The sequence below is a fragment of the Mirounga angustirostris genome, unplaced genomic scaffold (genome assembly GCF_029215605.1).
Source record: "Mirounga angustirostris isolate CCGP_5_RB_7025 unplaced genomic scaffold, mMirAng1.0.hap1 SCAF_17, whole genome shotgun sequence".
Lineage (NCBI taxonomy): Eukaryota > Metazoa > Chordata > Mammalia > Carnivora > Phocidae > Mirounga > Mirounga angustirostris.
Genome location: NW_026991725.1, coordinates 33,972,714 through 33,984,919, shown reverse-complemented (window position 1 = coordinate 33,984,919; position 12,206 = coordinate 33,972,714). Strand labels below are relative to the sequence as shown.

Here is a 12,206-nt window from a genome sequence, read left to right as displayed (position 1 = left end):
GAGAGGGAACACAAGCAGGGGGAGTGGGAGAGGGAGAAGCAGTCTTCCCGCCGAGCAGGGAGCCCGATGCGGGGCTCGATCCCAGGACCCCAGGACCATGACCTGAGCCGAAGGCAGACGCTTAACGACTGAGCCACCCAGGCGCCCCAAAAGAAAAAATTTTAAAAGCCCACATTTCTACTCTGAGGGATAGTCATCGATAATATATTTACATATATATAACATTTTTAAAAATAGGATTGTACTGCTTGTGCTGGTTTATAATCTTTGACTTGGATTTGTCAGACTGAGCTTGCAGTATCACTGGAATTGTGCTTACTTTCATAGGACTTCTCATCATCTGTTTTGGGCTGTGGTTTGTCTTGTTTTTGATTCTCTGACAATATAATTCCACATGTTGTCTATCTTCAGAGAATCTTTTAAAATTTCTGGGGTGCTAATGGAACTCTATTGTTTCTCCATAGAGTTAGATAATGTTTCAAATATTCAAGAAAAAATTATCAAATCTTAAGCACTCATATAGAAAAATGCCTGTGATGTGTCCTGGGTCCCACAGACCCCTCTAGAGACCATGACACCACTTTTGTGATACAAAACAGAGCAGTGACCAGTGCCAGGGAAAACTTTACCATCCTCTCTTTAACCCATGCTCCCTCCCTCCAAATGTGGAATACGTACCCCTTTGCCTCTATCCCTGGCCCTTCTGTCTCAGCTCTGGGAGCCTCTGGGAGACTGTTCCTTCAGTCACACTGCTTTCCCTGGCCCAGGAAGCAAATACTCTCTTCACTCTGCTTTATTCCTAGTAGCCTTTGCTCTGTTCTTTAACATCGAATTAATATATTCTTTGACATTTGAAGGATTTGGGTAGGGAGGAAGGTAGAAATTTATACTATCAGTCTTGATCCAATTTCTCCAGAGAAATTAAGGTTTTGTCTTCATAAAAAGACACAAATACATAATTTTAGAGGGTACACATAAGAATACCAATAAATGAAGCGCTGAGATACATTTGACTCTTACAAACTTTTGTAAGGTCCACTCCATCTGAATATAATCCAAGGTCTAATTTTCAGATTTTATTCTAAAACAGGCATATTTCTTGACATATATGAAGGACAGGTCACTGCAATACTTGGACACAGCAGAGCTGGTAAATCGACACTGCTAAACATTCTGAGTGGGTTGTCTGGTTCTACAAAAGGTAAGAAAAGAATTTTAGAAGCAAGTTGACTGATGAAGCAGGTTCCTCAATGAGATTGTGTAAAACAAAAACACTTCTCTAAAGCAGGCTTTTTTACACAGTTGAGTAATTTAGAATAGGAACTATTTATTTCATATTTATATAAATTCACCAGAAAGCTTGTATCTCTGCTCTGCTATTGTCATTCTGTGTCCACTTTGCATTGCTGTGGACCCTGATATTTATGTTAAGAATAATCTGAATTTCTCAATGTATTATTTATGCAATTATGAAATGTGAAGTTTCTTCAACTAATATCCTGTCTTACCACTTCCTAGAGTTACTTTCCTGGTGTTGAATACTTGAAAATTTCTATTTACAGGATCAGTCACTATTTATAATACTCAACTCTCTGAAATAACTAACATGGAAGAAATGAGAAAGAACATTGGATTTTGTCCACAATTCAATATTCAATTTGACTTTCTTACTGTGAGAGAAAACCTCAGGCTATTTGCTAAAATAAAAGGGATTCAGTCAGAAGAAGTAGAACAAGATGTAGGTGAGCATATTAGAACTAATGCCTTTGAAAATAATATACTTTGCTTTTGACCATGTTTGTTGAACTATTACTTTATTTTTTCATAAATAAAGCTTAGTTGATGAAGTTCTTAGAATAGATTTCTCCTAATTATTAGAAGATTAAAGTAAAATATTTTTTATTATGTAGAGGTTTTCTTTCAGTAGGTAAAAAGAGTTATAATGGAATTGGACATACAAAACATTCAAGATGTTATTGCTAAAAAACTAAGTGGTGGACAGAAGAGAAAACTAACATTTGGGATTGCCATTTTAGGAGATCCTCAGGTAAGAGAAAAAATATTTTTTGAGATGAATTTGGTTTTTTTTTAAAAGATTTTATTTACTTATTTGAGAGGGAGTGAGTGAGAGAGCATGAGTGTGGGGGGGCAGGGGAGGGCAATGGGAGAGGGAGAAGCAGACTCCTCGCTGAACAGGGAGCCCAGCACAAGGCTTGATCCCAGGACCCTGGGATCATGACTTGAGCCGAAGGCAGACACTTAACTGATTGAGCCACCCAGGTGCCCCAAGATTAATTTGTATTGAAGGCTATCAAACGATTATTAAAGTCCAAACTCTAATTACCAAATATAAGAGAAAATTTGTAATAAAGGACCATGCAAGCCTATGAGGAATCCAGTGGAGGGCTGTATTTGAATCTAGAAATCATATGGGTTTCCATGCAACATTCTAAAGACCCTCACTTGGAAGTGGAAGATGAGCTCATACTCTTCCTCCTTTGTAGGTTTTGCTCCTGGGTGAACCGACTGCTGGGTTGGATCCTTTTTCAAGGCACCAAGTTTGCACCTTCCTGCAGGAGCATAAAACAAACCACACAATCCTTCTTAGTACCCAGATCATGGATGAGGCTTACATCGTGGCTGGTGATTCTTGGTTTCTTTCTTCTAATAGTTATTTAAGGATTGAACATGAGAGATATTCTCTATAATCTGTTTTTAAAAGTAGAGAATCCTATATTTAATCCATTTGAGTGACTGCCTTGTAAAGATGAAATTTGCTTTGGAAGAATTCTGATCCCCCAGTATGTTCTTAGGCCCATGCTTTATGTATCTTCTTGTCTGTAACTTTCTTCACTGTCTACATTAATCACAAGTATATTTTTTAAATTTTGAAACTCTTAATATTTCATATATAGTTTTGTTGTTGGATAGAAAAAACTTTTAGCTGGGAAAATTATTTTTAAATTTATAACCCTTTGTTGCCTTCTTAGGAGGATTCTTGGTTCACTAAGCAAGGTATTGAGTGTGAAGATACAAGATTGGAGAATTAGAGATTGAATAAATGTTCTGTCTAGGACATAGTGGCAGGTGGGGAAGACGAGTTTCAGTAAGCCAGGAAAGGGTACAAGGCAGAATCTTAAAAAAAATGAAGACAGAAATAGACTCAGTGAAAAGAAGAGAAATTTTTGCTTTCTAATGTGCAGTATAACCTTATTCTAAGTTTCCTCCTGAAATCTGAAGTAAAATATACTTTACCTCTCAGTTTCCTCCTGCCTTAATAACTATGAAACAGCCACCCTCAAACTTAGTGTCTTAAGTCAATTAAGTATTTATTGAGTGCATGAGTTGGAGAGTTGGCAATTTAGGGTGGGCTCACTTAGAAAGATCTTCAGGTCTTTGGGTTCGCTTACATGTCTGGTGGTTGAGTGACTGTTGGCAAGTCAAATTAGGTGACCTAAGGTGGCTTAGGTGCCAGCCTAGGTGTGTTTCCTCTTCCAGCAGACTGCCCAGGCATTCTCACGGCAATAACTAAGGCTCTAGAGACCAAGTCCCAAAGCATAAGCCCATTTCAAACCTCTACTTGCCAAAGTCGGCTAACATGCCATTGGCCAAAGCATTGGCCTCATGTGGTGGAGGCACATATCAAGGGGTGGAGCAGGTCTCCTAGCCCATGGTGAGAGAACACTGCAAAGTTACATAGCAAAGTATGTGGATAAAGGGAGAATGGAAGATTTGGTTTCTCCTAGCAATGTTTTATGCCATTGGATAAGCTGTGAGGGATGCAATGAATTTCTGAGCCCTGCTTCAAAGGAAGCATGGGGGTGAGAGGTGGTGCTGCACCCAGGAACTCAATTATATCAAGACTGCATTCATACTGAAAAATTCATTTGGTGATTTGGTCTCCAGAGCAGAGAATATACCCATATAAGGAATTCACATAATTTATTCTTTCTTTCTTTCTTCTCAGAGATAGGGAAGTGTTTGCGTCTAATGGGAAGTTGAAATGTGCAGGGTCATCTTTGTTTCTGAAGCAAAAATGGGGTATTGGATATCACTTAAGGTAATGTATTCTGGGAGTAGCTTTTTAATATGAGTATCAATATAAGAGGTGACATTTCATGTAATCCTCTGGAGATATAAGAAAGCCAGCTTAGGGCGCCTGGGTGGCTCAGTTGGTTAAGCAACTGCCTTCGGCTCAGGTCATGATCCTGGAGTCCCTGGATCAAGTCCTGCATCAGGCTCCCTGTTCGGCAGGGAGTCTGCTTCTCCCTCTGACCATAATCCCCCTCATGTGCTCTCTCTCATTCTCTCTCTCAAATAAATAAATAAAATCTTAAAAAAAAAAAAGAAAGCCAGCTTAATATTTGGTGGAAATTGATGTACAATAATCAGTATAGTGTATCTCCTTCATTAACATGTGCCTTGATATTTATCTCTTGGTTTTAAATATGTAAATTTCTAAATGTGTATGTATCTTTCAATAAAACATTTTTGGCTGATATATCAGAAACATAATTATGTTTTCAAAAAGCAACTGATAATTTATGGGGCGCCTGAGTGGCTCCGTTGGTTAAGTGTCTGATTCTTGATTTTGGCCCAGGTCATGATCTCAGGGTAGTGAGATTGAGCCCCGTGTTGGGCTCCGTGCTGGGTGTGGAATCTGCTTAGGATTCTCTCCCTCTCCTTCTGCCCCTCCCCTCACTCTTGCACTCTGTTTCTCTCAAAAAAAACAAAACACACACACAAAAAAACGATAATTTTTAACAGAACAATTGGCCCTAAAGTTCTGAAATTGTATTCTAAATCTACTTTATATGTCAGAATATCACATGGGATAATTTAGAAAGCAGGGCATATCAACAGGCAAGTTATTGGCATTAATAGAAGCCATTTGCTGCAAGAAAGCAACTGTTTATTAAAAACCTTATTAATTTTTTAGTGATCCAGAAATAATGTTTCATGTACTTTATATCCTATCATGATTTTATATACATATGCATACATATCTCTATGTAATAAGTATATGTGTTTTTACATGCTAGCCTGCTATCTATCTATCTATCTATCCATATATCCATATAACATGTAAACTGAAATTTCCACTTACTTTAGAAAGTTGCTTGGGGGATTGGGGTTGACATGTAATGCACTGTATTTTTTCCCATTTAAAGTAATTCAAACACGGCTACCATTTAGCACTTGGAAATAGAACATCTTATTTGTGGGAACTGATTACTGAAATTAGCAGGCGATGTCTCTAATAAATACAAATTATTTAATAAAAAACTGTCTTTTAATGAGCAGTGGTGTTAGAGATGAATTCAAAAGACTTATGCTTCTTTTGAAATGTTAGTTTACACAGGAATGAAATGTGTAATCTAGAAAGAATTACATCCCTCAGTAGACAGCACATCCCTGATGCCAAGTTAGCAGCAGAAAGTGAAGAAAAACTTGTGTACATTTTGCCCTTGGAAAGAACAAACAAATTTCCAGGTAACTTACCATATGATCACATAGAATACAGCTAAGTGTCCACGATAGGCTGATTGCATTTTCTATTTTCCACCAGTTGGGTTTTAAAGCTTATACACCTCACACTATTCTAAGAGCTCTGCCTTCTGTTTTCAATATAATGAAGTGTGTTATCAGATACACGGTTTTAGTGTGAGAGCAACTAAAATTTCCATGAATGTATTTCACTGAAAAACCCAGATTTGCTCTCTGTGTCAGCATTAAATGAAGCTCTGAAATGTCTTTTCTGAAGCAGCAAAAACTTTTGTTTTAGAGACACAGATTAAATAAGGCCTTATTTTTTTAAAATACTTGGAAGTAGGTCAACAGGGTCTTTGTAAAATATCATTTTAATTGTAAGTGTAATATGCTCAGGATAGAAAAACTAGAAAATACAGAAAGGAAATAAAATTTACCCATGCTCAATGAATTTTTGAATAGACATACATACTTACACAAACATATGCATGGCCATAGTGATGCAAGAAATTTTAAAGCATATGAAACAGAAAAGAGATGCAAAATAATAAAATTGATTTGAAAGACAAGAGAACATGGAAATATTTTTATTAGATTATTGTGGCAGCTTTAATATGAAAATATGTTTAGATTTATCTATTCTGAGTAATCTTTAGGACTTTGTATTTTAGTGTACTTATTAGCAAATTTAATTGCATTATTTTATTGCTGTCTGCTTTTTAGATCTTTACAGTGACCTTGAAAAGTGTCCCGACCAAGGCGTAATGAATTATGGTGTTTCCTTGACAACTCTCAATGAAGTCTTTGTGAACCTAGAAGGCAAATTAACAATTGATGAGCCCGGTATAATGATGTGTGTCTAGCAGAAAACTAGAAAGAGGAAACTGAAAATGACCATGTATTGATTCATATTTGTAGGTTTTTATGTGGACTTCTGCCTAAATGTGTATTAGATATAAAATAGGGTTGCCCACTTCTAAAAGTATCATAATTGTTTTATATCTAACATAATCAGACTTGTTGCTAGGTAATTACTCTATTATTGTGTCCACTTCCCCATATCATCAATAGCTCTCTGCTAATGTCATGAGTTCTGGCTTCGTCTCTTACCTGCCATTTCCTATAAAAATGTACTCTTCCTTAGGTAATAAATTAATTCTAATTAATGTAGTCATAAAGAATAAATAAGTTGATATTTTCCCTTAGTTTAGTTTGTGAACTAATAATTAGAAGAATGTAGGAGCTAACTATGTGCCAGCCATTGTGCTCAGCTGTTGGATTACATTGTTCTTAATTCCCATAATAACTTTGTTATGCAGGGAGAAAACTGAGATTTGGAAAAATTGAGTGAGTAGTCAGAACCATAACAGCTGCTGTGAGGCATATGTGAGATTTGAATAGGAGGTCTTTCCTGGACTTAAAACCAGTGTCTTAAAACAGTCACTGGGATGTCAGTCATCAGTGATGAACTAATCCTGTGGAGGACTTCTAAATGACAGAGGAGCCCTTTTAGAAACGCAGCTACAGGGGCACCTGGGTGGCTCAGTGGGTTAAGCATCTAACTCTTGATTTCGGCTCAGGTCGTGATCTCGGGGTCATGGGGTTGAGCCCTGTGTCAGGCTCTGCGCTCAGCATGGAGTCTGCTTCAGATCCTTTCCTTCTGTCCTTCCTCACGCTCATGCAGGCATGCTTTCTCTCTCAAATGAATAAATAAAATAAATCTAAAAAAAAGAAAGAAACTCAGCTACATACATTTATATTTATGTTTTTGCATAAACCTTTTTGCTCTGCAAAAATCCCTTAGTGAAGAACTGCTGCTATAGGTATGAAAGAGTAAATGCTTCCCAAGAAGGCTAAACCATCCTCAAAAATGAATTTACTCACTCATTGGAGTTATAGTTGTCTGAAGGACAGATTTTGAATATGGGTTATGGACATCAGTAGCTTAACTTGTTAGAAGTGCTCTTTCAAATATTCTAGTGTATTTTAGAAGGTTCTAAAGAGAAAATGCAAATAACATAACCGATTTTAATGGTTTATTACATGGTTACAGATTTTGGCATTCAGAAAGAGGAGAAAGTCAATGAGACAAGAGATACTGGAACTGAGTCTGAAATGCAACAGGCTCCTTGTTCTCTTCCTGGATTGAGAAAGGTCATTAGTACTGGAACTCTCTGGAAACAGCAGGTCTGTGCCATGGCAGAGCTTCGCTTCTTAAAGTTAAGGCGTGAAAGGAAAATTCTTTTGTCCTTGTAAGTATCAGATTACTTTAAATCTCTCTAGTCAATATATACAAAAAAGTTTAAATGTGAAGAAAATAAGTCTATTAATTTCTTCACCCATTTAACAAAGTTTTTGGAGTGCCTATAAGTGTTATCCTACACAAGGGAGCACAGTTGACAAGGCCTTTCAACTTACATCTTGTGGGGGAGAAAAATACCAATGAAATAATTACCCAATAAATATGTTAATTGTTCCTTATATCACAAATCATTATTGAAGCCTGTTATGTGCTAGGCATTGTTTTAGGTGCTGTGGTGTTTACCTTCTGGTTGGGAGGAAAAGATAACAAATAACAAATATAAAAACTAAGTAAGTTATATAGTAAGTTATGCAGAATAGAGTAAGCGGATGGGAAAGGCTGGTGGGAGTTAGGAGTTCATTATAATTCTAAATAAGGTGGTGTGTTGGCCTCATTGAAATGGTCACATTTGAGCCAAGATTGGAAAAGCCAAGCCAATAAGAGAGGGAGAACACCAGTTTAGAGCAGAAAGCATCAATTATATTTGGCAAAAGGGAAGTCATTGAAGGTTTTGAGAAGAGAAGGTCTGAAAATAGACAGCTCTTTTGAGGTGCTTCACCATGGAGAGAAATAGAAAGAGCAGTAGTAGCTGAAGGGAGATTGAAATTAGGAGGAAGTTTCTTTTTTCTTTTTGTTTTTTTAATGAATGGGAGACATTAGAACATGCTTCAGTCATGATGGGATATGTCAGTAGGGAAATAATTGAAGATGAGCTAACTGAGCAAGATCTCAGGGAGGGTGGCAAGCATCTGGATCCAGAGCAATATTGAAAACTGACTTTGATAGGGAGCAAAGACAGCATCTATTACAACAGAAAAGAACACTGACAGGATGGATATGTTTTCTGGGTTTTTTTTGGGGGGGGAGAGATGATAAGACCAGGGGGAGTTTCTGTCTGATGGACTTCATTTTTTCCCTATGAAATATGAGGCTGAGAGTGAGGAAGAAGGAGGTAGAGCCTGAGGTCTGATGAGAAAATAGTCATTGCAAAGACTGGACTCACAACCTTACTGGAGAAACAAAAAGATTACTTGAAAGACTTTTACTCATTGTTTGAGCTGGATAAATGAATTCTAGGATCTGAAATAGTGCATTAAATATGGTATCTAGTTTCGTGAAAATTAAAGTATAAAACAACAGCTGATGAGAGTTAAAATTTTACTTGAAATTGTGCACATCACAAGTCTGAGGGCAGTGTGAAATCGGGTTCCTTTCCCTTTAAAACTATGTTAGGCTCCTGGTATCCCGTCAAATCGTCAAACCGTTTTTTCCTGTTGTCCTGGTCAAGCACTTGGATCTCAGCTTCTCTTTTTGATGCTCTATTATCCTTGGACATCTTGCAATGTGATAATGATTTATGAAAAATTTTGAGCCTGTTTTCGATTAATTTCATTTTCACTTTATGTAACTAAAGGCCATATTTGTATGTTGAATTTCCATAGGTTGGCATTTATATAGCATGTTTGTGACTTAAATAATCAGAGGGAAAATGTTTTAGACTTGCATTTTAATTTTCTTTACTTAGGTTACTGATACTTGGTATTCCTTTTACCCCCATCATTTTTGAGAAGATAGTGGATGTGGTATCTAATTACACTCATTGTTGGGAGCTTTCATCCAGTATGTATTTCCTTTCTCTGAAACAACCCTCACAGGCTCCTCTTACCAGTCTGTTGGTCATCAATAATACAGGTGAGAAATAGGGATTCAATTTACTCTTGATTTTTATCATCAAAGATCTTTTGAAACACAAACCTGAGCAGCAAAAAGACCTCTATTAAGAACAGCTTGGGGGAGAAAGTCGTGTGTGTTTATGGCTTGCTTCATTTTCAAATTAAGGAAATTGATGGGCACATTTTCAAATCAAGAAAAACAATGGACATAATGGAAAATACCAAATTAACTTAACTTCATGAAGATGTTTTGAATGGGTCACCAGTACAGTAAATATCATTGGAAGGTTAGCCAGATATAGCAGTTTAGATGAGTAGGACTGATTTGTATCAGTAGGACAAGCCTAGGTAATGAGGTGTGTATTTTGTATATAGTATATGTAGTTACAAACATTACAGAGTTCTGGCAGAGTTCATAAAAATCACTAATAAGTTTTATTTCTATGAGAATTGCAAATCTAGCTCTTGGGAATAAACCCTTTTACCTTTATAAGAATTACAAAATATATTAACCTATTTCTGAAAGGATTCTGTTACACTGAAGATGGTAGACCAGATTTCATGTCAGAATTAATTTCAGCCTATTCTCAGAGAGTGAAGGTCTTTATCATGTTATTCTGGGTATTCCTTAACATGAGAAGAATTCGTTCTTATTGTAAAGCTCTGACGTTGATTTTCTTGCTGTTATGTTGCCTTCCTTCATTGACTACATTAGGATCAAATATTGAAGACTTTGTGCAGGCACTGAAGCATCAGGATATATTTTTAGAAGTTGGTGACTTTAGAAATAGAAATGGCTCAGATGATCCTTCCTGCAATGGAGCCATCATAATGTCTGGTGACTGGAAGGTATGTTTGGGTCCATGTACTATTTTATCATGAATGGGGTTTTGACACCTTCTAATACTTTAGATCTATAGAAAAGCAACTCAAGTGTTCTATATCAGTATAACTTGAGTCCTTTTTGAGTAAGGTATGAAATTTTAATCCTTTAAAAAGCATGTTTTTTCTCAAAGGGATCATCTTTTATTAGTGATTTTATTTGTTGTAAAAGCAATGCATGTTTTGCAACAACATGGATAGATTTTGAGGGAATGATGCTAAGTTAAATAAACCAGACAGAGAAAGGCAAATACTGCATGGTATCACTTATAAGTAGGAAAAAAAAAAAGTCAAACTCCTAGAAATAGAGAATAGAAAAGTGGTTGCCAGGGACTAGGGGGTAGGGGAAATAGGATTAGACTGGTAAAAGGATATGAGCTTTCAGCTATAAGATGAAAAGATCTAAAGACCTAATATATAATATGGAGACTATAGTTGATAACACTGTATAGTATAATTGAAATTACTGAGCAGAACATAAATGTTCTCATATATACATACATGTGCACACACATACATATGTGTACATGTGAGGTGATGGATATATTAACTAGATGGGAGAAATCTCTTCACAATGTATATGTATGTCAAATCATGATGTACATTTTAAGTGTCTTACAAATCTGTTTGTCAATTATACCTCAATAAAGCAGAAAAAAGCAATGCATATTTAATAAATTCAAACATTACTAGAATATATAATATAAAAGGTAAAATTCTCTAATTTCATTTCTTTTTTTTTTTTACTTTATTTATTTATTTGAAAGAGAGAGAGCACAAGCAGGGGGAGGGATAGAGAGAGAGGGAGAAGCAGACTCCCCGCTGAGCAGGGAGCCTGACATGGGACTCGATCCCAGGACTCCTAGAGGAAAGCAGACACTTAATGGACTGAGCCACCCAGGCACCCCTCTAATTTTATTTCTTAATTTTTCCATATTATATTTCTAACTGTTAATCATTTGGTAAATGTCTTCTACACTCTTTTCCTTTATAAAAACACAAACTCACTATTTATAGGACCATCTTATATTTGAAAATATATTTTCTGAATTGGAATTGTATTAGAGTGTCCTACAATCCTCTCTGTCACATAAGATCTAAATCTTTGACATCTTTCCGTATTAGTGAATGTTCATCTATTTCATTTATAGAATAAGTCATTTGGATTACCAAAATAATGTATTCTTATAACAATTCCAACAATTCAAAAAGGCTGAAGTGTCAAAGAAAAATTAATAGTCTCTTTCTCACCTTAATTCCACTGTGATAATTTATAAACTATACAATAAATATATTTGTTTTAAGAATTTGGAACTTATATTTGTGTTTTTTTAAAGGATTACAGATTTTCAATCCATGTTTGCTATTACTTATTATGAAAGATCAAGAACTTTTCAAGGAGTTTTATGTTTAATCTCATATTTTTAATGGAAAGAACAAATATATGATAAAATTTCTTGCCTTAGTAAATTAAATGTAATTTATCATTTTCTATCCTTCCCGCTGATCTATTTTTCCATATATTACCACCTGGATACCACACTATAGACTTGTTTTATCACTGGCCTCATCCTTCTAGTCTAAAATCTTCTCTAGGGCGCCTGGGTGGCTCAGATGGTTAAGCGTCTGCCTTCGGCTCAGGTCATGATCCCAGGGTCCTGGGATCGAGTCCCACATCGGGCTCCCTGCTCCTTGGGAGCCTGCTTCTCCCTCTGCCTCTCTCTCTGTCTCTCATGAATAAATAAATAAAAATCTTCAAAAAAAATAAAAAATAAAAAATAAAAATAAAAAAATAAAAAAAATAAAATAAAATCTTCTCTAATCAGAAATTATACCCAGCTCCCCAAGACATAGAACAT

The 12,206-nt window shown here is 36.1% G+C and overlaps 1 protein-coding gene across 1 annotated transcript in view; it reads left to right on the top strand.

The window, feature by feature from the left end:
• The window catches only part of LOC123854694 (ATP-binding cassette sub-family A member 10), a 60,152-nt gene that overhangs the window by 25,425 nt on the left and 22,521 nt on the right, over positions 1–12,206 (top strand). Inside the window, 10 exon segments of the mRNA XM_064583320.1 lie at positions 1,089–1,201; positions 1,563–1,738; positions 1,928–2,047; positions 2,505–2,643; positions 3,970–4,060; positions 5,354–5,493; positions 6,214–6,333; positions 7,544–7,742; positions 9,318–9,484; positions 10,181–10,314. Coding sequence (XP_064439390.1) covers positions 1,089–1,201; positions 1,563–1,738; positions 1,928–2,047; positions 2,505–2,643; positions 3,970–4,060; positions 5,354–5,493; positions 6,214–6,333; positions 7,544–7,742; positions 9,318–9,484; positions 10,181–10,314 — 1,399 coding nt within the window.